Here is a 24,876-nt window from a genome sequence, read left to right as displayed (position 1 = left end):
GGACAGGTGTTATTCATAAACACTCTGGCACCAAAAGTAAGATGTGGTCTAGTCTTAAGGCCCTGGAGGGGGAAATTATCTACCTTCCGATAGCCTTTTTATTCCAGAGCTGAATTTGAGTAATAGATTATAGGATAATGGCTGAATCTCTGGGCAGTGGAGAGGGGTCTTCTCATGGTGGGGGCTGGAGAGGTGATGTGCAGTGTTAGATGAGATTTAGAGGTCCTGTTTAGGCCATGCTACAGGATGCTTTCTCCATCTTCTGCCTGTGAGGCAACTCTGGAATGGAAAGACATACTTTAGTACACAACTTCCCTAAGTGTAATGTGCATATGAATCACCTGGGTTTTTTTTTTTTTGGCAGGGGAGGGGTTGAGACAGGGTCTTGCTCTGTCACCCAGGCTGGATTTCGGTAGCATGATCACAGCTCACTGCAGCCTCAACCTCCCTGGCTCAATCAGTCCTCCACCTCAGCCACCTCAGTGGCTGGGACTACAGATGCATGCCACCATGCCTGGCTAATTTTTATTGTATTTTTTGTACAGATAGGGTTTTGTCATGTTGCCCTTGCTGGTCTCAAACTCCTTGCCTCAAGTTGTCTTGCTTGCCTTAGTCTCCCAAAGTGCTGGAATTATAGGCTACTGTGCCTGGCCTTACCTGGGTTTCTTGTTAAAATGCAGGCTCTGACTCTAAGTCTGGGGTGGAACTTGAGATTTTGCATTTCCAGCAAGGTTCTAGGTATATGCTTATTACCTTGAGCAGCAAGGCTTTAGGACTCATTTTTAAGAAGCTCTTTTTTTTTTTTTTTGTGCCTCCTTGCATTGTGTAAAGGTGTTGTCCTATCTCTGAAAACAGTTAATTGTCCTATTTGGAAGCCTGTCTGTCTCCACTTGGAAGCCCCCTGGAGGGCAGGATCCATTTCCTGTCTTACTATCTCCAAAGCCTGACATATGGTGTGGCACATAATAAGTGCTCAATATAGAATTAATGAAAGAATAACCTTAAAAATAGGGAAATGTCAAAATTACAACCCAACTAAAGTCCAGCCAAATGAGCTTCTGGTCCTCTCAACTGTAAGCCAGATCTCTTTTATGCATCCTCACAGTCAGTTACTCAGTGCCATTTTGAGCAAGGTTCCCATGCTGGACACCACGGGGGTGACGTAGAAAGAGAAGGCAGAAACTGAGCATAGGGAAATGTGCAGAGACAGGGCTCAGGCCCACTTGAAGCAACATTAGAACACTTACATAGTAGCTTCTGAATAAGTGCACATTAAATGGGCGTGACTGAGAACCAGAAGGAAACAAAGAGCAATCCATGGATACTCTGGAAGCTTGAACCTCTAAATGCTATATAAATGCCCACTCTATTGTTTGTTTCTTCACTAGTTGAAATCAGGATTGCTTTCTGAAGGAGGTTAGTATGGAGTGCAAGGCACTCATATTCCTTGTGGGATATACTGCTACTCTAGACCCACAAACCCACAGACAGGGCCAGTGGCCCAAGGGCCAGTTTTACCATTGTCACGTAGGGTCACACAGAGGCTGGGAGCCGCAGTGAGGATGATTGACATTTTCCAACATGGGAAATGATGACTAGAAGCAATGTAAGCATAACACATTTGGAGCAAGGAGAAGCAAAAGTGGGGCTTGGAGAAGACCCATGCTGAAGGATCCTGGGGAGATGGCAGGGGTAATTTGTACTTCCTTAATAGATGTGGAGCATTTCAACTTTGCTAATTAACCGAACAGCAGGCTTGTAATTCTGACAGCAGCAGGACACAAATGGGGTAGGATTAGCACTGAATGCCAGTGAAGCATGCCTTTGTTCTTAAGAAGAAGCACAATACCCACGTTGGGTCAGGTCCATGAGGGTGCCACCCCTGATTTTGATTTTGGTCTTTTCCTACAGTAACTCCGAGGGCTAAGGTTTTTTTTTTTTGGTCTTTTCAGGCCTTCTTTAGAGGTAGCAATCCTGTTTCAATAGGCTTTTTTTTTTTTCCAAGATGGAAATAGGTCTATGATTGGTCTAGAGCAGGGGTGTCCAGTCTTTTGGCTTTCTTGGGCCACATTAGAAGAAAAAGAATTGTCTTGGACCACACAGAAAATACACTAACACTAATGACAGCTGACGAGCTAAAAAAATTGTAAAAAAAACTCATAATGTTTTAAGAAAGTTTAGGAATTTGTGTTGGGCTGCATTCAAAGCTGTCCTGGGCTGCATGAGGCCTGTGGGCCGCAGGTTGCACAAGCTTGGTCTAGTGTTTATTTTGTAATAGTTCTCTCAAATATACCTTATATCAGAAATAGCAATGGCAAGGTAAGCTTGCCTCCTTCAAGAAGCTAAGCCTCATGGAAGTTCTTCCATCACTATTCTCCCATTTTGGAATTTTGGGCTACCTGCAAAATGGGGTGATCTGCCCCTGAGCATCCATAAAACTGATTCTGAGCCGGGTGGGGAAATGGGCCAGGAAGCCAGTGAATTGTTTTATCTTCCCAAGGTGCAATGAATCTTGTTAGGGAATTTATTCCCAGTACTTCTTTTTAAAACATGTTGATCTGATAACCTGAGGATCTTAAAGGCCAAGAAATATGAAGAGAAGGTTTAGAAAGTCTCAGAGTATTAGAGCTGAGTAGTACCCTGGAGGGCATCTACTCAGATCGCCAGTGCTTGGTGTGACAGATGAAGTCACTGACCTTGTATAAGTCATTTTAGGAAGGGTCAACATTTTATTCATTTATTTATTCTTTCATCAAATATTTATTTACTATGAGTCGAACAAGACATGTACCTGATAGTGAAAACATGTTGCTATTTCATTGGTCCTGTTTGAGTTGGCATTCAATGAACTTCTCCTTTATTATATATTCCAACAGCTGGTTTCACAAGGGCCCTGGGGGAATTGATATGATACATAGGATCTTTAGCCAGTGCAAATAGGTTTTATATGCAAGGTCACCAATTTCTGAGCTGCTGGGCTAATTAGTTCTACTTGGCTTTATATAATACATACATTGTTGAAAAGTTATTTAAAATTTTTTGGCAAATGAAAAACTAATTCAAATCACTAAGGGGACTTTTATTTGAAGAGACTGTGGAGTAAAACCCTTTTATAATGTGAAAATGTTTGTTGTTATTGGAAAGACTTGTCCCCTAGTTATGGATTTTGTAAATCTGGACACTTTAGGTTTTCTTATGGTGGACACACAACCAGGCCCAGCAGTGGCCTCTACAGGGTTGGAGAGGACCCTGGCCTGGGAAGTGAAAGCCCTAGAAATCTTAGAACAGCCCAACCCAAGGTATTGACGTTTACTGGAGCCCATGATTGCAAGCTGCATGGACAAGCTGCATGCCTTCTCTCGGCTCCTGGGCCCTGGTGAGGAGAAGGAAGAGGTAGGGCACAATGAATGGGTGTGACAGATGAGACTGGGAGCTTCCTCTTCCTCTCCAAGGGTGGGAGTGGGGAGGAGATAGGATGGAGAACCTTTTGCTTCCATTGTAGCAAATTTTAAACTCTTCCTTAAGGTCTTAGGGCTATTTAGAATTAGGACCCTCTTGTATACTGCAACACAGTAGGGAACAAGAGGAAGAGCAGTAGAAAAAAATAGGACAAGAGTTTAGGAGAGAAGAGGGTTATGTGGACTCTTTTTATATAGTAAATCTCATTAGTTTGGGCCTTGCTATTTTTGAACTCGTAAATAACTGGAAAGAAGACAGGACTGAAATTTAACTTTCATATAACATTTTTTTCTATAGAAATTAGTAGAGTGCATGGCAATATAGAATAAAATGTTTTAAAAATTAATGTATAGAAAGATATATTTCACAAAGGAAAATAATGTATTTTGATACAGAAGCATCATTTTTCACAAACAAGTCAAGTATTAAAGATCTTTGTCTAAGAGATAAAGCCTAATAGATTGCCAAGGAAACTGAAATGTCTCCTTGTTGCATAAGGATGAAAAAATACTTTATGTATCCATTTGTAAATTCTATAATAATTTATATTGATCCTAATTAGCCTCTATTAGTGAAACTTAATTGTTTTTCTGTGGAGAAGATAAAATTAGAGTATAAATATCTGTAGAAACTAAGGATAGAAAGTTCAAAATAATGCTTTTAGGCTTTGAAGATAGAGTATTACTTTTTTATGGTGTGACTTTTTCTGTTGCTCAAGGTCTTCTCAAAGTAAGCCTTGTAGCTGGTTCTCTGTGAGCTAGTAAAGAGAAGCAACTGATGCATAAAAAGACTCATAGTCTTCATTTGGTGAAAAATGAATGAGAAGAAATAGGCAAAATGGTCAGAGACACTTAGGAAATTTGTTTTAGGTTTAGGGTATGACTTCTGATCATGGAAACTGGCATTCTGGGGACACATGTCTCTTCCTCCTTGGTTGAGCGTGCAATTGGCCCACGTCACTTCCCTAGGCCAGTGATGTTATGCCTGGCCTGGAATTTTGTTGCCAAAATTTCCAGATGGGCTTCTTGAAACAGTCAATCTTTAGAGATTGAAGGACTGAATGGAACTGTCCTACCCAGCATGTTGTTTTCCTCTGTAAATTGTCCGATTTGGACCCCAAGGGTATAAGCCAAGTGGAGAAAGGAACCAGAGCGGGTATCCATGGTCTCTGGTTCTGTCTCCCTGAGCTGACATACAACTACTCGCCTTCTGGGGTCTATCTGGGTTATGTCCTTAGTGGTGATACTTAACAGAGACTCCAGTTAAGCTTGAAGGGCTGTGAGTGTGGGTGGCTTTCCCTGAGAGTCCTTGTGGGGTTCTTAGGTTAAATGATAGGGGTACAGTGGGCTAGCCTAGGGTTTGTTTATGTGGAAGCTGGGTTCTGACTTCCCACACATCTCACACTGGGCTGGATTGTCCTTTCCCTCCTGAGACTACTGTTCCTCCAGGGACATCTTTAGTTTCCATTCTTTGTGAGCCCCAAGGTTCTGCCCCTAGCCCCCTAACAGGAACTCAGCTAGAACATAGAAAGGACTTCCCAACTGAGAAGCAAGATTTAGAAAGAGAACAAGTTAAACAAGGTAGTGCATTTCCTTCCCAGGAGATTTGTGTCTCCCCATCTCCTGTCTGTCGTGGACTGATGTTGATGACATTGAGGGGAGGAGGAAGAAGTGGTGAGAGGAGTATTGTTATCAACTTTGCTTCTATTTGTAGGAGTCTTGTGATTTACTTTCCCTGTTTGTAAAATGAAGACTAATAGTTGCTGTGCCACTTAGAGGAAAGGCAAGGATTATTTAGAACTTTGTAATCCATCTTGATATCAATTAACTAATTTGACAGATATTTACTGAGTGCTGAGTGTGTTCCAGACACTGTCCTAGGCACTAGAGGTACAAACATGATTTTTAAAAAGGACCCCATCTTCAAGTTGTTCAACAGCAACAGGGTTGTTGTTTTTGCCCCCAGGGCATGGAGGTTTGTCCATGCAGGGAAGGTGACTTGGACTGTCCTCTCTTTGAGAAGGACCAGAGGATTGCAGCCCTGATTACCCCCATAGCTGGGATCATGTGGAAGTATCCCTTCTGTTGTGTACCCTCTCCTTGTCCATTGGGCTGGGCTGTAGGATCTGGACAATCTGTAGGATCTGCAGAACCTGTTGACTGATGATGGGCTTGGGAGGCTGAGTATGGGACCCTGAGATTCAGCCAACTGGCTCCTCTCACCCTGATTCCTTCTGGTTTGTTGTCCCACAGGGTCTTTTCGGAATGATGGTTTGAAAGCTTCTGATGTCCTTCCTATCCTAAAGGAAAAAGTGGCCTTCGTGTCTGGTGAGTATTTGTGGGACTTCCCCTTGTAAAGGATCTAGAGAAGTTGTGTGTGTGCACATGTGTTTAGGCTCACTTCTTTGTTAGTGAGGGAGAAGTAGGGGTGGAAGTTATGCTTGGGGCAGCTGCTTCCTTTCTGCTGAGGCAGAGAGAGAGAGAGAAAAGAGGACTCTGGCCCCAGCTGGTTGTTCTAAAGGACACTCAGAACCACAGGGACATTCTCCGAACCCCACCCCATCTCAGCCCCCTGGCCTGGCAGGAGCTGCTGAGGCCCCTGTGAGAGTTGCTCCAACTGGAGAATCTGTGCACTTGGCACATTCCCAAGGTTTTGAGCTCATTTCTGCATGGATCAAGGACAGGAGATTTTTTTAGAGTTTTTGTCTCCTCCTTATCTCTGTGTCCTGGCAAAGGGAATTCAAGTGAGGGTTCCTGTTTAGATGTTTGGTTTTTATTTTTTCTGAATAATGACTTCCAAATATTTATATCTGACTTCTCTCTCCCATACATCTTGTGCACCTGGACCTCTTAATGTCTCACTGGGGGGTCAGCAATCCGTAGCTGGTGGACAATCCACAAGATTTTATAAGCAAAGTTTTACTGGTATATAGCGATGTTTATTTGTTTATAGCGTGTATTAGTTTCTCATTGATGCTACAGCAAATTTCCATAAGCTTGGTGGCTTACAACAACAGAAACTTATTATTGCACAGTTCTGAAAGTCAGAAGTCAGTTTCAAGGGCTTAAATCTAGGAGTCAGTAGGGCTGTGCTTCCAGAAGTTCTAAGAGAAAATTGATTCCTTCTTCTCCCGGCTTCCAATGGCTGCAGACATTCCTTGGCTTATGGCTACATCACTCCTATCTTTACCTTCAGGATCAAATTGCCTTCTCCTCTTGCATCTGTGTCAAATCTTTCTCTGCCTCTCTCTTTTAAGGATACCTGTGACTACATTTAGGGCCTACCTAGATAATCTAGAATGATTGCCCTATCTCAGGACCGTCAACTTAATGATATTTGCGAAGTCTTTGCCCTGATATGTTTGTGGGCTATTATTTAACCTACTACAGGTAGTTTTGATGGCTGCCTTCTCACTACAGCAACAGAATTGAGTAGCTATTGCAGAGACCATTTGGCCCATGAGCCTGAAATATTTACTATCTGACCCTTTAAGGAAAAAGCCTGGTGACCCCTGATATAATTGAAGCCAAAGACTGGCCAGAGCCCCTAAGGCAGTCATTCTCAAACAATAAGATATGCCAGAATCACTCTGGGTACCTGTTTCAGGGCTCCATGCTAAGTCTCCTGGATCAGAATTTCGGATAAGGTCTAGGCAGGGGCTGGGGTAGACAGTGTTAGTAGCCAAAGATTGTATTTTGAGAAACATTCCATGTGCTTATACCTCATGGACCAAACCTTAATTTTTGGGTGATTTTGATTATCTACAAGGAGTAGCAATGGAGTCACAGAGCAAGAGGTAGTCTAGTCCTGTAGAGCAGAGGTTCATCCACAGGCACTGTTGGTCTGGCTGTTGGGCGACAGACAAAATAGAGAGAAGAGGAGGTGGGGAGGGATAAAGGAAAGGGGAAGCTAAGGAGCAGCTGTCTCCCTCCTCATCAGAGAAAAGGCAAGAGCCCGATGATTCAGAGTGTAGATGTGGGAAGTGAGGGCAGCATGCAACGGGAATGCGCAGAAGACTTTGTAAGGACTAATTGTATTCTATATTATTATAATTATTATTAGCAGTAGTAGCAGTAGGAATTTATTATTGTCATTGCTGTTAGATGAGAGTGACCTGGCAGCTGCCTCTTCCCATTAGGGGATAGTGTATCTTACAAGGTAATGAGCCCCCTGTCACTGAAGAGGTTGAAGCACAGGCGGAAAAACTCCTTGGCAGCATTATGCAGCAGTGATATGGGTACGGGGAGAGTAGGTAAGACAACCTCCAAAACCTTTGTAAACTTGGATTGCTATTGCTTGCTAAGCATAGGGGAGGACCTTGTGCAGAAGTCCTAGAGGCCACCGAGCAGTGCCAGGCCTCTGATTTCTGCTAATTCCCATAGCCTGGGCTCCCAAGGGTGTGGCCCATAGCCCTCTAGAAGCCCAATCTTATTTTTTCTTCTTTCTTTTTATGGCCTTTAGTTAACCTGATATTCTTCCTGTCCCCTCGATATCCTGTCAATCCTCCTGTATCCCTTGTGCCTGACACTTCTTTCCCTCTGCAGTGCCTTCTCTACACCTTCTGCCAGTTTGAGCCTCTCTTCTCCTTCCAGAGTCAGTTCCTACATTGCCTCCTCCAGGAGACCTTCCTGGATCTAATGCATTCCTCTGAGCATCATCCTGTTCCACATCAGTTTGGGGCATATGCATGCACAGTACACTCTGACATGGAGACCCTTGCTTGATGTTCATGGTTTATTTTTTCCCATGTAAATTCAGTCAGAAGCCTGGGGCAAAGCCCCAGAAAAAACCTTCTCAAGTGGTAGGGGCTTGTCCTAATGGAGCTCATAGAAGCAACATGGCCAGGAAGGCAGTCAGGAATGAGGCAGGTAGAAAATTCCTTGAGCAGGACGAAGGGGGCTAGGGATAAATAGCTCTCCCCCATTTGCCAATGTAAGCTGACCAGCCTGGGGTGAGCCTTATTCAACTGCATCTGCACTTGTGGTACCAGGAACTTCTGGGCTTGGGGAACATTGCCCTTCCATGTTTGAGAAGGACACTGAATATACTGGGAAGATAATGACTGGCTGCATCTAAAAATAAACACAAAAAACAAAGAACAACAGCAACAAACCCAAACCAACCAACTCTTACATCCTGAGCTTTTAAAAGATAAAAGATAAAACACAAAAATAAAACAAAATAAAGAAACCTAGAATTAAATAGTGCAGTTTAACAGTTGGATTTCTTTCTGAAAAGAAGAAAGCACTGCAAGGAGGGTGGAGAGTGGAGAAACAGGCTGTTTGTTAGTTGTGCCTGCCCTCCCCTGCTAGCACCCAGGTTTGGCCAGGTGAAAGGAGAGCCATTCTGCCATGGGAATGTACATCGGGAATAATCCAGGGCAGCCCAGAAGCTTCTACATGTGGGCGTGTGCACGTCTGTGCGACAGGATCTCGGGCTGTCTCTCAGTGAGCCTCCATTGTTCCAGCACTGCTCCATTCTGCTCTATCATTCATAGCTCATAAGCTCCCCTTGGCCTCTCTGACGTCCTTTGTACTAAGTCATAGCACCCATTGTCCCTTTTATCCAGCTTTCCCATGTAGGATCCATTTCACCCTATTATCTTTGTGTGCATACACACCTCCTCATGATTCCTCTCTGCCTCCTTATCCCCCACCAATGCGTTTTCCTCATTGGTTTCCACTGTTCCCAGGGAAACTCTGTGTTGCTGTGGCACAATCTTTTGTACCCTGGACCTGTATCTCTCAAAGTGTTTTCCAAGAACAGTTCCACAGGATGATCCTCTACAAAGAAAAAGGGGTTCTACTCTCAAAGAAGTTTGGGAAATTCTGGATATTGTAGCTCTCTTTCTTGGAGAATTACAATGTCCATTGAAGTACATTAACATTTTAAGGCTCTGGGAAGTCCTGCAATGAAGAACTTTATTATCTTTTTTTAATCTGGCATTTTCCAAACTATAGAATAACTGCATTCCCTAAAAATGTATGTGTCTGTGATGTGTATCCATTAACATCTTGCATATCTATTGTTATACTGAATTTATCAGGGGTCCTTATTCTTCATCTCTGCTTATTGTCCTCTGTAATTTCAGCTTCTGTGTCAATTATTGATCAAATCCTACAGCTTCATTGCTGCTCAGCCTCCTTGGTACCAAAGGTCTTCACCTCCCTACGATGCTTATGCACATCCGAGATCTTGACCCTTGATATGTCTGTCTGTGGTTTTAGTCCTTTACTTTGACCCTTTCTGATATCCTCTTGTCATTTGGGGGAGGATGGATGTGAGAGGAACAAAATCAACACCTTTCCCTCTTCTCTGGGATCTCTTCACCCAACAGGACCTCTCCCAACCTCCCTGGGCATACCCCATTTATACGGTGCATTAGTTCTATTCTGCCTTCACTCAGCTTGGAGCCCGGCACAGATACTGTGGCCAAAGCTTTCAACAGAGCATTCGCTGTGCCCTAGTACCCTGTCAGCAACCCTGAAGCTCATGTCCTACCCAGTCCTACTGTTATTCTCAAGAGAAGTTCTCCAGTCATGACTTTATTTCTCTCTCCTCAGTACCCTGAGCCTACCCTGACCCTGGACTAGCTCTTGCCTACTGTTCCACCCAAAGAACCATGTCCCTCAGGCAGGCTGAACACCTCCCTCTCCATCATTTATCTCCATTTACTCCTTCCTCTTGGAGTTCTGCAGGCTGCCTCAGAGAGGGGGCAGCCCCATGCACCGTGGGCTAGATCCTCCTCTTGTGCCTACCCTAAGGCCTTGCTCCACTGTTGTCCCTACCCTTCCCAGCATAAAGATTCTCTTCCTCTAGGCTCATTCCCCTCCTTTGTTCTATAATCTCCCAATGTCTCTTCCTTTCTCAACATCATGTGGCTTGATTGTGCTGCCTCCTGTTGACTCCTTATATACATTTCTGGATGTGGGGAATTAGAATTCCCCAGGCTTTCTCTTCTCACCCTTCCTTCCCTGCCATGTGAACCTTCCAGACTTCCTATTCACTATTTATTATATGATTTTAAAGCACATTCGTTAATGGACACTATGCTTAGGAATTGGAACCAAGTTTCTCAGGAGTATTAGACAGAAAAAAAAAGCAGAACCTTGGTTCTGTTTCCTAAGCATAGTGTCCATTAATGAATGCATTTTAAAATCATATAATAAATAGGCCAGGCGTGGTGGCTCACACCTGTAATCCCAGCACTTTGGGAGGCTGAGGCAGGCAGATTACGAGGTCAGGAGTTCTAGACCAGCCTGACCAACATGATAAAACCCCATCTCTACTAAAAGTACAAAAATTAGCCAGGCATGGTGACACATTCCTGTAATCCCAGCTACTCGGGAGGCTTAGGCAGGAGAATCGCTTGAACCTGGAAGGCAGAGGTTGCAGTGAGCCGAGATTGTGCCATTGCACTCCAGCCTGAGTGACAGAGCAAGACTCCATCACACACACACACAAAGTCATGTAATAAATAGTGAATAGGAAGTTTGGAAAGTAGAGGAAAGAAAAAGCAACTATCTTCCAGTCATCTGGAAACCTCCCCAGCTACATCCTGCAACTCATGTCTTCAGAGTCAGTCCTGGCTGCAGCTTGGGAGGGACAGTGTCAGCCAGCCCTCCAAGCCACCCTTTACCAGTCAGAGCTATGGTTCCTTGTGGTTCCAAGGCTCTACTTGTCTACTTGTAAAATGTCCAAGGAAGGTCAGGAAAAAACCAACAGCTATGGTAAAACAAGCAAACAAATAAACTGCCAGAGTGAAAATGCTTGGGGTGAAGTCAAGAGGGGAAAGTTGAGTGTGCGAGGACCTCCTAGCTTTTGGGGAACCTTCCATTTAATCTTCTTGCTTCCTTTCCTCATGTGAAAGGCAATGGAGAGATGGGGATCATTTCCAAGGCAGATGAGACAAGGGTGGTCATCACTTCAAAGAACCAGAGCTAATGGTGTGAAAGGTCCAACTCAGTTAATCTGTGTGAATCTGCCCTGTGTGGGGCACTGGGCAGTGGTGGTGGTGCTGAAACACTTCTTCATCAGGGCTGAATCTCACAGTGGCCTTCTGTAATCTTCTGTAATCCTTTTCTCCCTGCAGCTTCCTTACATCCTCCTCAAGGGTTTTCTGGATTGATTTTTTTTGTCAAGCCTCCCCACTATCTGTGTGGCTTCTGGACCCCGTAATCAGAGGGAAACCTTATTCATGAATTCACACTTGGGCAGGATCCCTGGGAGACTCTGCTCTCTATGGAAGAGATCCTTGTTTTCCAGCACTGGTGAAGGCCGCACCTCTCCACTCTTTTTCATTAGATCCCCTTGTGGTCCTACTCTGGGATATGTCAGGTGGCTACCTGAGATGTGGTGTGAGGAGTCTGTAATCATGACACAGTCGTTTTCTTTGTGTAGTGGCCAGTACCCTGTAAGGTCATAGTTAACTTGAACTTTTTTCCTGTCTAACACCCCTGAGAAACTTGGTTTCCCTTCCTAAGGAGAGTGTCCATTAGTGAATAAATTTTAAAATCATACAATAGATAGTGAATAGGGTATTTGGAAAGTAGAGGAAAGAAAAAGCAACTGTCTAAAATCTTGGCCTTCCTATTAGAAGGAAGGTTGCTATTACAACAGCAATTGTCATTTTGGTATACTCCTTCCAGTTATTTTAAATGTGATATTTAGAAAACACTTGTAATCCTAGTATGTACATACGCATTTGCAGGGATTAAGACCTTGAACATCCTGATTTCTGATAAGATTCATGTGCTCCTCCAGCAGGAGTGACAGGTGGCACCTCAAGCAGATAGGCAGGGGTGGCTTTTTGGCTGTGTAGAAAATACTTAATGTTTTTTCTATGAATCTAAAAACCTCCCAGTAATGCTGTCCTGGGATGGATGCTTTGAGGTCTTCTCACCATAGTAGTCAGTTCATCATAAGCCCTTCCACCTCTTTCTAGACTAATTTACTTCTAATTTACTTCTCTTTATAGACAGACCTCTGTAAATTTCCAAAGAACATAGCACTTTCAACCTGCTTGTTTTCTCAATAAGAACAGTTATCACCACTTTCATTATCATCTCATATTTGTAGAGAGCTTTACTTTTCCAAGTGCATCCGCGTGTACCAACTCATCATTTCTTGTAGCAACTCTCTAATGTGCACAGTATTGTTTTCATCTGCCTTTTACAGATGAGGCACCAGGGAAGCCAAAAGACTTGCCCACAGTCATATGTGCTACCTACAGCTAGACCCCCACAGCTTGTCCTAAGCAGTGACCAGATTTCTCTGGATACCCTCTTTCTGTCTGTTCATTTAGCACTCATACCGATTTCTTTTCTCCCGGTGGCTTTCCTTTGTGGCTGGTTTTCTTAAACACACTTTTCTTCCTCCTCTTTGCAGGGGGTCGTGATAAGCGAGGCGGACCCATCCTGACCTTCCCTGCTCGCAGCAATCATGACAGAATAAGACAGGAAGACCTGCGGAAACTCGTGACGTATTTGGCCAGCGTGCCAAGGTAAGGGGAAGGGGAATGGCCTGCAGAGGAGGGGGAGGGGAGCTGGGCTGATGCCATTGTTGGAAGGAGCTCCATCCCTGCTAGGGACCCTGGTGGTTTCTACCCTTGAAGTGGATTCTAACCATTCCTGTAACACTATTGTCTACTGTCTGCCTCATTCCCATCACTCCCATTGTTACTGCTGGGATTCATGTGAATGGGGTGGGAGCTGGGAGTGGCAACTCTAGACAGAGGGGAGGGTCTCAGGCTAAGAGGACCAGCACTGGGCCTGCACTGGGAGACAGGGTGGCCTGAGAAGTAGGGATAGGAAGCTGCTTTTTGCCTTGTAAAATGGGAACTCTGGTTGATTTTACTCTGGTTTGGCAATAGATTGTTTTCAAAACCTCTAGCTTGTGGATAGATTTGTGGCTTTTGGGGTTTGGGGTAAATACCTCCACTTGTATCCCTCAGCTTAAGTCATGCATTTTCAGTGGGAGTGATGTTGCCCCCAAAGAGAATGAAAATTGGTTCTTGGGGATAGCAAAAGAATTTTTCTCATGTATTAAGCACAGGTATGCATACTGTACCAATGTACAGTAAATGTGTGGTATTAAATTTTCACTAGGTAAGGTGATTAGGGAAAAAAGATCTAAAAAGGCTCCTTCAGGGCCTAGGACGATAATTTTTAAAAGTGTGAGAAACAATGGTCTAGGTAGTACTGGCCACAGGTGGGTATGGGAGACATGCCACAGACAAAGTTTTATGTATTTTGAGAAGGGAGAGAAGAGATCTTCACTTGATCAGAGAACCACAGGATGTGAGAGTTGGGAGAGCCCTGAGGAGCAAGCTAGGCAGATATGTGTCATGTTCTGCTTAGGGAAAGGGACTGACAGGGGATGTGTGTGGTTCCCAAGCGTCAGTGGCAGAGCCTGGCCTAGAACTCAACCCTCCTGAGTCCAGCCCTGGTGCTGTCTCACCATCTTTGTTCTTGAGCAGCAACAGCACTACTCTCTGTCTCTTAATGGGGCCAAAGCCTGTGAAATGTTTGTTGTGGCAAATAAGAAATGGTGCCTTGGATCTTCAAAACCTTCCTCTTGTCTCTTTGCATTTTATAGGAGAATTAGTGAATTACAGAAGGGAGCTATATACCCAGCTTTGCCTTTCTTGGAAGACTTGGGATAAATTTTGAATGTGCTGATTAAGTTCTTGAAGCAGGTGTCAAGTGAGGCAAGCACTGCACCTCAGATTGCTAAAGAAGAAATGAGTGTAAAGGGAGGGTTGGGGGGTAATGGGCAGGTGGTAAAGGAGATTTTAAGAGCAGCCATCACACGCTTGGAAAGATGTTGAATGGAACAGTGAACTCTGAAGAACTTTAGGCAGAAGACTGAGAACAAATAGATGCAGAATAGTGTCTGGTTTTTTTTTTTTTTCTTTATGATAGCCACTGGGAACAAAAAAAAGATAAAAAGGTCTTAGGCTCCAGTAAAAGGGATTTGGGTTATATCTGAAGAAGAACTTGTAAACTTTGAGTGCATGAGACCATGAATGTAAGGATGAAAGATTTTTTTTTTTCTGGAGGTCATTATAAAGAAGAAATACTCTTATCTGTCTCAGAGGCAAGGAGATGGACTAAATAACTCATGATTGATATAGGTAATTTAGCAATTTAGCCATCTAGGAGCTAAGCAGTTTTTTAAAGCACTTTTCCCAAGTATATGACTATCAGGCATAAAACCTGGAATTTTCTGAAGCAATTTACAATAGAATTTTTCATAGGGACCCATGATGAACTCTCAGTTCTTTTGAAAACAGAAGAAATTGGGATCCCAGAAGATATAAAGGATACATTTTTCTTTCTTGCATGTTCATCACATACCTACAGCTAATTCATGCTCATCTTTTCTTTATAATAAAGTGGGAGAGTTGGAAGAATACTTTCCTTCATTCTGACTTGTTAAGCAAAGAGTGGGACAAAACAGATTGGAAGCAATTTAAAAAGAAAAAAATTCCACTGGGGCGAAGGGGAACAAAACCCAAGAGGGGCTGAGAGGAAGGTCATGAAAAAGGTAGAATAATACATTATCACTGAAGGAACACAAAAGATGCAGGCTCTCTGCTTCTCAGAAGGTGGTCACATAATTGTAGTCTGTGTTCCTGAGAACAGGAAGACTCTTCATAGGGCAGGCAAGAACCCTGTTGCCAGTGGGAAGAACTGTTCTGTCAGGCCTGCTGCCCTGTCTCCCGAGGGACCTGCATTTCGCGAAGAGTATAAGCATCTGACAGGCCACGGAGTCCACCTAGTCATGCCCATTAGTCACTTCCTAATTCTGTTGGCCACATGTCACACATAATGGCTGTTGGATGAAACAGGATTGTTCTAAAGACAGTGAGGTTTTGGGTAGGAAAATCAAATAACTTAGCAGGTCAGATAGTATTTGCCACTTTCTTCTGTGTAGCCATGGCTTTGGAAGAGAAGGGGAACAATGAAAATGAATAGTTAGATTCAGTAGATGTTACTAATGAGAAGAAATTATTTATCTGGGTCATAGTCCAGGATACTAAAAAGACAGGCTCCTATTGGAGGCGGATTGTTACAGGCTGGTGTGATCAAGCCTGTAGGTGACATTTGATGCCCTTTGTTTTTTTTAAGACTGAATCTCGTTCTGTTGCCCAAGCTGGAGTGCGATGGCACAATCTCGGCTCACTGCAACCTCTGCCTCCCAGGTTCAAGTGACTCTCATGTCTTGCCCTCCCGAGTAGCTGGGACTACAGGTGCCCACCACCATACTTGGCTAATTTTTTTGTTTTTAGTAGAGATGGAGTTTCAGCGTGTTGGCCAGGCTGGTCTCAAACTCTTGACCTCAAGTGATCCACCCACCTCAGTCTCCCAAAGTGCTGGGGTTACAGGTATGAGCCACCGTGCTCAACCGATATTTGCTACTAATTTATTCATGCATTTATTCATTATGTAGTCAACAAGTATTTAGAGCTTCTCTATGCCAGGTAGATTGAGGATTTGTGGTGAACAGGAACAGACATTTTGAGAAAGTTAGGGGAAACCTGGGTATCTCCCTACCCAGTGCCAAACAAGTAATAGTAAAAGGCACCCAAAGATGGGAGTGCATTGGTAGCATAGAAGATGAGCCAACCAGCAGAAGACAAACAAATAAGGACAAGTGAGTGTTGAAAGAGGATCCTGGAATTTAAGGAACCAGCCAACTTAACGGCCATTTGGGGCACCATTTTAGAATAGATGATTAAGCAGATAGTGTTGATAATTTAAAAATGAATAGGAAGAAGTAGTCTCACTCTTCTCTCTGTGGGCCAGGCCATATCTGGACCACTGCATTCAACTCTGCAACATTCATATGGCCAGGTTCATTTTAAAAGCGACATAGCTCAATTACAGTGCTGTCAAGGGAGCGGCACATTAAGGCACCCACAATCCATGTCTCTGCAGTGGAAGGAATGAGGAATATTTGCTGGCAGGCGTGAAGATGAAGGGAAAAAAAGAAGCAATTCCTGACTTCAGGTGTCAGGAGTGCTGCCCCACAAATGAGGAAACAGGGCTGGTCTCTGTTGCATCAATGGATAGACATTAGAATCAGGAGAAAGAACCTGCCCACATGGGAGCTGTCTAGTAACATTGCTGCTGCCTCTGGAGAAAGTGAACTTCCTGTCACTCGAGACCAGATGACCCTCTGTTAGGGAAGCTGTAGAAAAATTTCCTCTACTGGATTGGAGGTGGGCTTAGATAACTTCTAAGAATCCTTCCTGCCTCAAATTCCAAGTTTCTGTGACATTGGAAAAAACAATACATCAGAAAATCCAGGACCTCAAAACAGAGTATTACCACCCTCACCAACATGTACACTCTTCTCAGACATCCTAAGTAAGTTAAGGTCTGGGATTTCACTTAAGATTTTGTCTATACCTTAAATCCTAAGAGAACTTGTTAGTCCCCTTAGACTCTGGGTGGGAATTTTGGGGCATTACCTAGGACCAAGGATCCTGCTGGGGTGTAACAGTTTGAATCAGTCCTGTCTTATTCATTCAGGTCCTTCTTGGCCTGAGATGAGTCCCTTCATTTTAACTTCTCTGTCTTGCTCCTGATGAGTTTGGGCATCTATCTCCTAGGTCACTCCAGGTTTTCCATCATCTTTCTGAGGAGTCATAGGTAACAGGGTAGGAAGAAACCTTAAAAGTCTTCTAATTCAACTTTTCAATAACTCCATCCACTCAGTTCAACAAATGTTTACTGAGTGTCTGCTATGAGACAAGTCCTGGATAGAAATCTTGATGAAATCTCATGTTATCTTTACTGTCATCCACCTACACTTATCTAACATTTTTTTGTCCTGGTCTGCTATCTGCTTGCAGTTACTTGTACATGAAAGGAGTGGAAAGAAAATACTCAGATATGATCAGTTGATGAATGTCCCTAGAAATTGAGAGGCAGGATAGAAAATCCAGCCTGAGAGTAAACAACTGTCCAGGCCTAGCCCAAAGTGTGGATAATCTACCTACTATGATTATTGGGAGTTGATGAACTGCTTGAAATAGGAATTTCTAAGTACTACATCTAGTAAAGAAATTCTGTGTTACTTTTGTTGCATGCATTCCTCTTCATCATCACTATTAGCCTGCTTTGTCATGACCTTCTTTCTGTGACTCCTAAGAGCACCAGTTGATGTATCTGACACTTAATCTGCTCTTAGCAGTGCCACTGAGATACTGAGTGTTCTGCCAAGGGATGCGGGTATCATATTGGAGAGGAAAGATGACAAGAAATTAGGATGAGTTATTCTGTAATGTCAGTCAAATCAAGGTGCCTTTACTTGTGGCTTACTATTTGATAACATTTGCTCTTGTTCTACTGATTTCAGCAAAAGATAAGTTGGGCTTATGGCCAGCACTGTCCTTGTGCAGCATCACCAGAAAATAGGCATAAGCAGAGAGAACCAAGAAGACAGTTGAAAGAAGAGGGGTAAAAACTATAAGGGTTTTCTCCCTCTATTTTCTGCATGAGAGAGCCTGAACTCTCCAAACTACTGTCATCAAATGTGTTCTGTTGTAAGGGCCTGTTGAGATGTGTTGTTGGCACCCTGCTCTTTGCTCTGGGATCAATAAAAGAAGGATGTGGGGAGGAAGGGGAGGGATCAGATGATGGAAGGGCCAGAAAATAGGACCAATGAGAACATTTAGGTCACATTGTTATCAGTTACATTTCCCTAAAACTTATACCTTTTAAAGATCACTGTTAATTTCTTTGTCCATTTTAAATTTAAACCCTATGTATAAACAGTTTGTAATTTATGTATATAAACAAGATACATTTTATACACATTTTCAGCAATACCAGTTAAGTGTACCTATTGTTGGCTGTATGTTACCCCAGCCCTGAAGAGCAAATCACACTCCACCATGCTGCCAAGAAACATAAAGCTGCAGTAGTAATTGCAATTGTTAGTAATCACCTTTCTATAGTCATATCAGCTTTTGCAGCAAAGGGTGAAGAGGCCTATTAGTCTAGATGGAAAACTGAGCTTCAGATCTCAGCTCTACCTTTCTGCAGTCAGGAAACATGTAGCTCCTCAACCTGGGTAATATGGGAAACTAACCAAGAGACAGTTTATAAGGCTGTGGGCAGGGAATGGGGAAACCAGCAAGGTTTGGATTCCTCAGGCATTGCAGGGCTGGAAACAGCACAGACGGGAAACATGACCACTTCTAAGAGAGAAGAGAGCTATGTGAGAGGCTGCCTGACAGGAACTGTGGCCTTCAGTGGAAGAAGCCACCAACTCATGGTGACTCTGTGATGGGGAGCAGGGGAATCAGTACCTGGCCCCCACTCTCTCCCCATTCTCTCATCTCCTGTCATTATTATTGACTGAATGTACTGAGAAGCCAGATGACAGGGGAGCCCATTGATGCAGTCCATGTAGGTCAACTTTGCAGGGCACTGGGCAGTGGAGAGAAGATACAGAATGAATTTGAGGTGCAAATGGAAGATATTTGGCACAGAGGGAGACCTTGGGCATGTTATTCACCATTTCTGAGTTTAATAGTCTAATTTTTAATTTGAGAAGAGAACGTCTATCTTATAAGGGTATTGTGAGGAATTATCTAGCAGTATCTCTCTAGCACCCAGATGCTCAGTAATTGTTAGTCTTTCCCCTAAAGGAGGTCAGTAATAGTAATAATGATAATATCAACTATATGTACATATATATATATGTATATATATATATGAACATACAGAGATAGCAATATTTGCTACATATGAGGGAATAGATGCAGTGTATATAAAGGTTATGAAGCACAATAATAAAATGAGCACTTGAGGGCCTACCCTCCAATTTGAGAAGCAGAACATCACCTCTATCCTTGATGCTACCTAGGGTTCCTCCCCAATCTGACTTCCCTAATTCCCTGCAAACTAACACTGTCCTGGGTTTTATGTTTATCCTTCTCTTCCTTTTTGGGAGGTATAGTTCAGCACATATTTTCATAAACAATATATTATTTCATTTTCTTGTTTTTGAGCTTTATGAGAATGGTATTGTATGTTACGTGGTTTACTGTGACTAGCATTTTTGAACCATTGTGATATGCAACAACATGGATGAATCTTTAAACATAATTTTGAGTGATAAAGAAGCTTAGATTTTGACTCTGAGGACTCCAAACCAAATTATTAATAGATTAATCCAGTGCTAAAGTATCTCTTGAGAAGTTTCTCTTAGTTAATTGAAATAAGGAAAATTAATAATGATGACTTTTCTCAGTACTTTAGATATCATAATTGATATCAATATCAAAGAACAAGTAAAATTCTTTTCAATTTGTTAATTATTGGTATTAAGTAAGGTCAAGTATATAAAGTCTTTACATAGTGCCAGGCATACAGTAGATTCCACAAACATTAGCTTGTGTCTCCTTCTGTGGTCTGAGGGGGTCTGGCATGTGCATAATTGTGGGTAGCACCCCGAGTTAAGTGCTGAAATGGAGGATTAAACCCAGTGCTCTGGCCTCCCAGCATGTGGAACATACAGCATCACTGTTGACTGGGAGTGGGGAAACTTCAAAAGGGATGTGAACAGCATTTAGAAGCCCTAAGAGAATTTTGTTAAAAGTATACAAAGGGGTAGGGGTGGGCCAGGCAGAGGTAGGGGCTCAGAGGAAGGCTGGGGGTGGGCAAAGGAGGTAAAGGTGTGCCAAGTTAAGTTCCAGAAACTCAAGATGTATAAACACATAGTCTTTTGGGAGAATGGCAGAGAATAGGGCAGAGAGGCATGTAGAATTCCATGAGTCCAGTTAAGAAATTTTACTAATAGGCAATAAAAAAACCATTGAAGAACTTTTCAGCAGGATAATGGCAATTAAAATTGCATTTTAGAAGATTCACTCTGGCAACTTGAGTGGAAGATGGAATGGAGGAGAAGGCTAGGAAATGAGGAAACAGTTGCAGTAATTTGGGTTAAAGATAGTAATAATGACAACTAACATTTATTACTCAATTTTAGGCACTGTTATAAGTATTTTACATGCATTAACTTAATTCTCACAACATTTTGAGATGGGAATTGTTATTATTTCCCTTTTACATATAAGGAAACTCAGAGAGATGAAGTATTTGCCTACTGGCACACAGCCAGTATGATTTGGAGCCAGATGGTCTAGCATCAGAGCCTAAGCTTTTATCCAGTGAAGAGATGAGAAGGCCAAAGTGAAGGAAGTGGCAGTGGTGGCAGAGTGAGAGGACTGATTTGGGGAGGGTAAGAAGGTGAACTCTGAAGGATGGGCTAAGACTGGACTTGGAACAGAGGGACAATGAAAGAGGGTGGTAGGGGAGGGTGCCAACACACAGATCTTACCATGGTGGGCAGGGACCACTATGCTTCAAACTTGCTTTCCTGAAGCTTCTCTTTGGAACCTAAGTGTGAAGGTTGCTGCAGGTGAGAAATGCAGGTGGTAATTCCCTCGGTCTTGGGCTTCTACTGGCCAAGGCAACCATGGCGGCTGTGGATATGCAGGACAATGGGGGTAGTCAGGGTGGTGGGGTGAGGGAGTCCTTCACAGTTCCTCCCCGAGGTGTTTGTGTTCAGTTTTAGATGAGTTAACTCTCATTTATGCTCATCTATGGGTGATAGTCAACCATGATTTAGTTACCAAATTATAACAAGAGATGTAGGGAGAAAACAAAAGCATAGAAACTATTTAAAGGGATTAATGAAAGACTATCAGTAGCAGAGACCGCAAACTTAATGCCTAGATTGGTTGGGTAGTCTCTATTGTATTCTAGTGATGGTCATCTTGTTCATTTACATTGTGTCTGAGATGTTTCCTTCACCCACCTGCCTGTTTCTATATTGGCATTGCTCTGGTGTCAGAAGCACAGTTCTGGAATTAGTGCTCAGTTAATGCACATTTTGAGGCTCCTTCACTTCCATGGCCATGCCACCACTGTAGGGCTTGGCAGGTCTGTGGGGCCTGCACATTCCATATGGGGCTAAGGGGCTACAGGGGCTCATGGAAACACTCTGAACAGGAACAGGTTGTAGGGAGTGGGGAAGAGCTGGCTATCATGCTTCAAATGCAGAGAGACACATTTGCAATTCCCTGGAGAACAATAACTGGAGCAATCAGAAGCGGAAACCACTTGGTCATGAAGTAACTATGAGAAGCAGCCCTGGTTATTCCAGGAACTAGTAAGTGCCTTTAGCAGTAAATCAAGGACCCACCCAGCACTGGACACAAGAATTCCTAATAAGTAAGAGTATTGTGTCCCTTCACATATATCTTCTGTGTGTACTCTCAGAAGGGACTTCGGGCATCAGCATTGACTTGGTGGTAATGGAACTATATAGCAGAGAAAGAATGAGCTCCAGGGAAAATGACACCTGGAAATTATGCAGAGTATTCCAGTCCAGGGAGAATGAATCCCAGAATCCTCCCCTCTGGGAGGTGAAATGTGCATGCTTGCTAAAAATTTCCTTACCTATAAAATAGGCATAAAGATATTACCCAACACAATGGTAGTGAGGAGTCCATGAGATAACATATATGAAGTGCCTAGCCCATTATTTAGCTCACAGAAGGGGCTGATGACAAGTGGTAGTTTCTTTCCCTTCCCTTGATTGAAAGTAGGGACCTTGTTTTGTTACTTGTCCTTCATTGTTCCTAGCACTGCTTTTTTAAAGTTAGGGTTAGGGTTATGCTTAAGTTTAAGATTAAAGCTAGTAGTTTTAGCAGTTACAGCCATAGGTCAGTAGCACTTGGCTTCTAATGCATAATGAATGAATGAATATATGTGCTTAACAGTGTGACAAAGTTTTGGCCTATATTTTTAAATCAGAAAAATATTTCTTTTGCTGGAGAAAATAAGTGCAGAAAAAATATTTTTAAAGTTTTTTGAAGGTCTTGTAACGGTACCACCTAGAGATAATAACAATATATTGACATACTTCCTTCCTGTCTTTTTTAGAGCTTTTTTTTTTTTTGAGATGAAGTTTTGTTCTTGTCACCCAGGCTGGAGTACAATGGTGTGATCTTGGCTTACTGCAACCTCTGCCTCCTGGGTTCAAGCGATCCTCTTGCCTCAGCCTCCTGAGTAGCTAGGATTACAGGTGCCCACCACCACATCCAGCTAATTTTTGTATTTTTTAGTAGAGATGGGATTTCATTTTGTTGGCCAGGCTAGTCTCAAACTCCTGACCTCAAATGATCCACCCACCTCAGGCTCCCAAAGTTCTGGGATTACAGGTGTGAGCCACCGTGCCTGGCCTAGAGCTTTTTAAATACAGAATTGAACTATATTGTTTCTTCAGTTTTGCTGCTTGCTTTATTCCATTTAGCATTATACTATAGGAATATTTTCATAACATTAAAAACTTTTCATGTGTAATAGTGTGTCTTGGGATGCGTCATATTTTAATTAACCCTATCACTAGACATCTAAGTCATTTCCAGAAGTTTAGTGTTATAAGTAACCCTCAGTAAAAATCTTCATATATAAACCTCTGTCTACATCATAAGTGATTTCTTTGGGATAGATCTGTAACAATCATGGATTTTTTTAGTTTTTACACATATAATTTATTTTTATTTTGCTTTTTAAAAATTGACACATAATGTACATATTTATAGGGTGCATATAATGTTTTGATAGATGTATACAATGTGTAGTGATCAAATCAGAGGCATTGAGATTTCCATCATCTCAAACATTTATCATTTATTTTTGTTGGAAACATTCCAAATCTTCTGTTACAGCTATTTTGAAATATACTATAAATTCTTGTTAACTAGAGTCACTCTACTGTGCTATCAAACACTAGATCATATTCTTTCCATATAACTGGATTTTTGTACCCATTAATCACCCTCTTTTATTCCTTCTCCCTTCTCTTCTCATCCTCTGGTAATTATCACTGTATTTACTACCACTGTGAGTTTAATGTTTTTCTAGCTCCCACATATTAGTGAGAACATGCAATATTTGCCTTTCTGTACCTAGCTTATTTCACTGAACATAGTGTCCTTCAGTTCCATCCATGTTGCTGCAAATGATAAGATTTCATTCTTTTTATGGCTGTGTATTTATACCACTCTGCTGTGTATTTATACCACATTATCTGTTCATCTGTTGATGGACACTAAGGTTGATTCCATATCTTGGCTGTTGTGAATAGTGCTGCAGTAAACATGGGAACGCAGGTATCTTTTTAATATACAGGTTTCCTTTCTTTTGGCTATATACCCAGCAGTAGGATTGCTGGATCATATGGTAGTTTTATTATTATTATTATTATTATTATTTTTTTTTTTGAGAAACCTCTGTGCTGTTTTCCATAGCTGCTGTACTAACTTACATTCCCACCAACAGTGTATGAGTGTTCCCCTTTCTCTGCAGTCTCCTCAGCATCTGTTATTTTCTGTTTGTTTTTTTTTTTTAAATATAATAGCCATTCTAACTGAGGTGAGATGAAATCTTGTTGTGGTTTCAATTTGCATTTCACTGATGATTAGTGCTGTTGAGTATTTTTTCATGTACCTATTGGCCATTTTGTATATCTTCTTTTGAGAAATGTCTATTCAAATCTTTTGCCCATGTTTTCATCAGATTACTTATTTTATGGTCCTTTTTTTAAAACTGGTGGGACAAATTACCAAATTTGTTTCTGAATTTACCAATTTATACTTCCAGTATCACTTGCAATATTTGTCTTTCTGTACCTGGTTTATTTCACTTAACAAAATGTCCTTTGGTTCCATCCATGGTCATGCAAATGACAAGATTTCATTATTTTTAATGGCTGATTAGTACTCCATTATGATTTCCTTTCTTTTGGCTGTATTCCCAACCATGGAATTGCTAGATCACATGGTAGTTTTATTTTTACTCTTTGAGAAATCTCCATACTGTTTTCTAATGAGATTTCCTATTCTTTGCATTTCCCTAAATTTATTTGCTTATCATTGCTCAGGCACCACTGTACAAACATTCTTATCACCATCATCAATGACCCTAACTTAGGGCCATATATTGTGAACCTAAACCTGGTCCTGACTTTGGAAAGACTAAAGGGATTGGTCACAGGGCTTGCTTTATGGGATCTCCTGGGCAAGGATTCCTTTTACTTTCCTAAACTAATATGGCCCCTTAATGGGGAACACACATCAAAGTTAGGATCTGATATGAAATCTAAAAAGGGCTTGCTTGTTTTTTGCCCTTGGTGATTTTTTAGTTTTGCCTCTGGATGTGTTTCAGCTCCTTGGTTGGTTGTATAGTCAGCTCCTGGCATGGCTTAAAGTGGTTAACCTCTTTTGTGTTTATTGAAACTGATGTCCTTATCTGTCTTTTATGGAGATAGTTAGGCCTTTGGGCAGAAATGCTGAGTGAACCTGGAAAGCCTAGGTGTGGTCATTTAATT

At 42.2% G+C, this 24,876-nt stretch overlaps 1 protein-coding gene across 18 annotated transcripts in view; it reads left to right on the top strand.

Moving 5' to 3' along the window:
• KALRN (kalirin RhoGEF kinase) overlaps positions 1-24,876 on the top strand; it is a 699,137-nt gene that overhangs the window by 186,679 nt on the left and 487,582 nt on the right. For all 18 annotated transcript variants that reach the window (XM_021673991.2, XM_021674000.2, XM_064362131.1 and 15 more), the window contains exons 2-3: positions 5,712-5,786; positions 12,847-12,961. In XM_021673991.2, coding sequence (XP_021529666.2) covers positions 5,712-5,786; positions 12,847-12,961 — 190 coding nt within the window. The remainder of the gene's footprint in view (positions 1-5,711; positions 5,787-12,846; positions 12,962-24,876) is intronic.

The sequence above is a fragment of the Aotus nancymaae genome, unplaced genomic scaffold (genome assembly GCF_030222135.1).
Source record: "Aotus nancymaae isolate 86718 unplaced genomic scaffold, 86718_ANA_hifiasm-v0.15.2.pri h1tg000046l, whole genome shotgun sequence".
Classification (NCBI taxonomy): domain Eukaryota; kingdom Metazoa; phylum Chordata; class Mammalia; order Primates; family Aotidae; genus Aotus; species Aotus nancymaae.
This window is presented reverse-complemented; position numbering and strand designations above follow the sequence as displayed.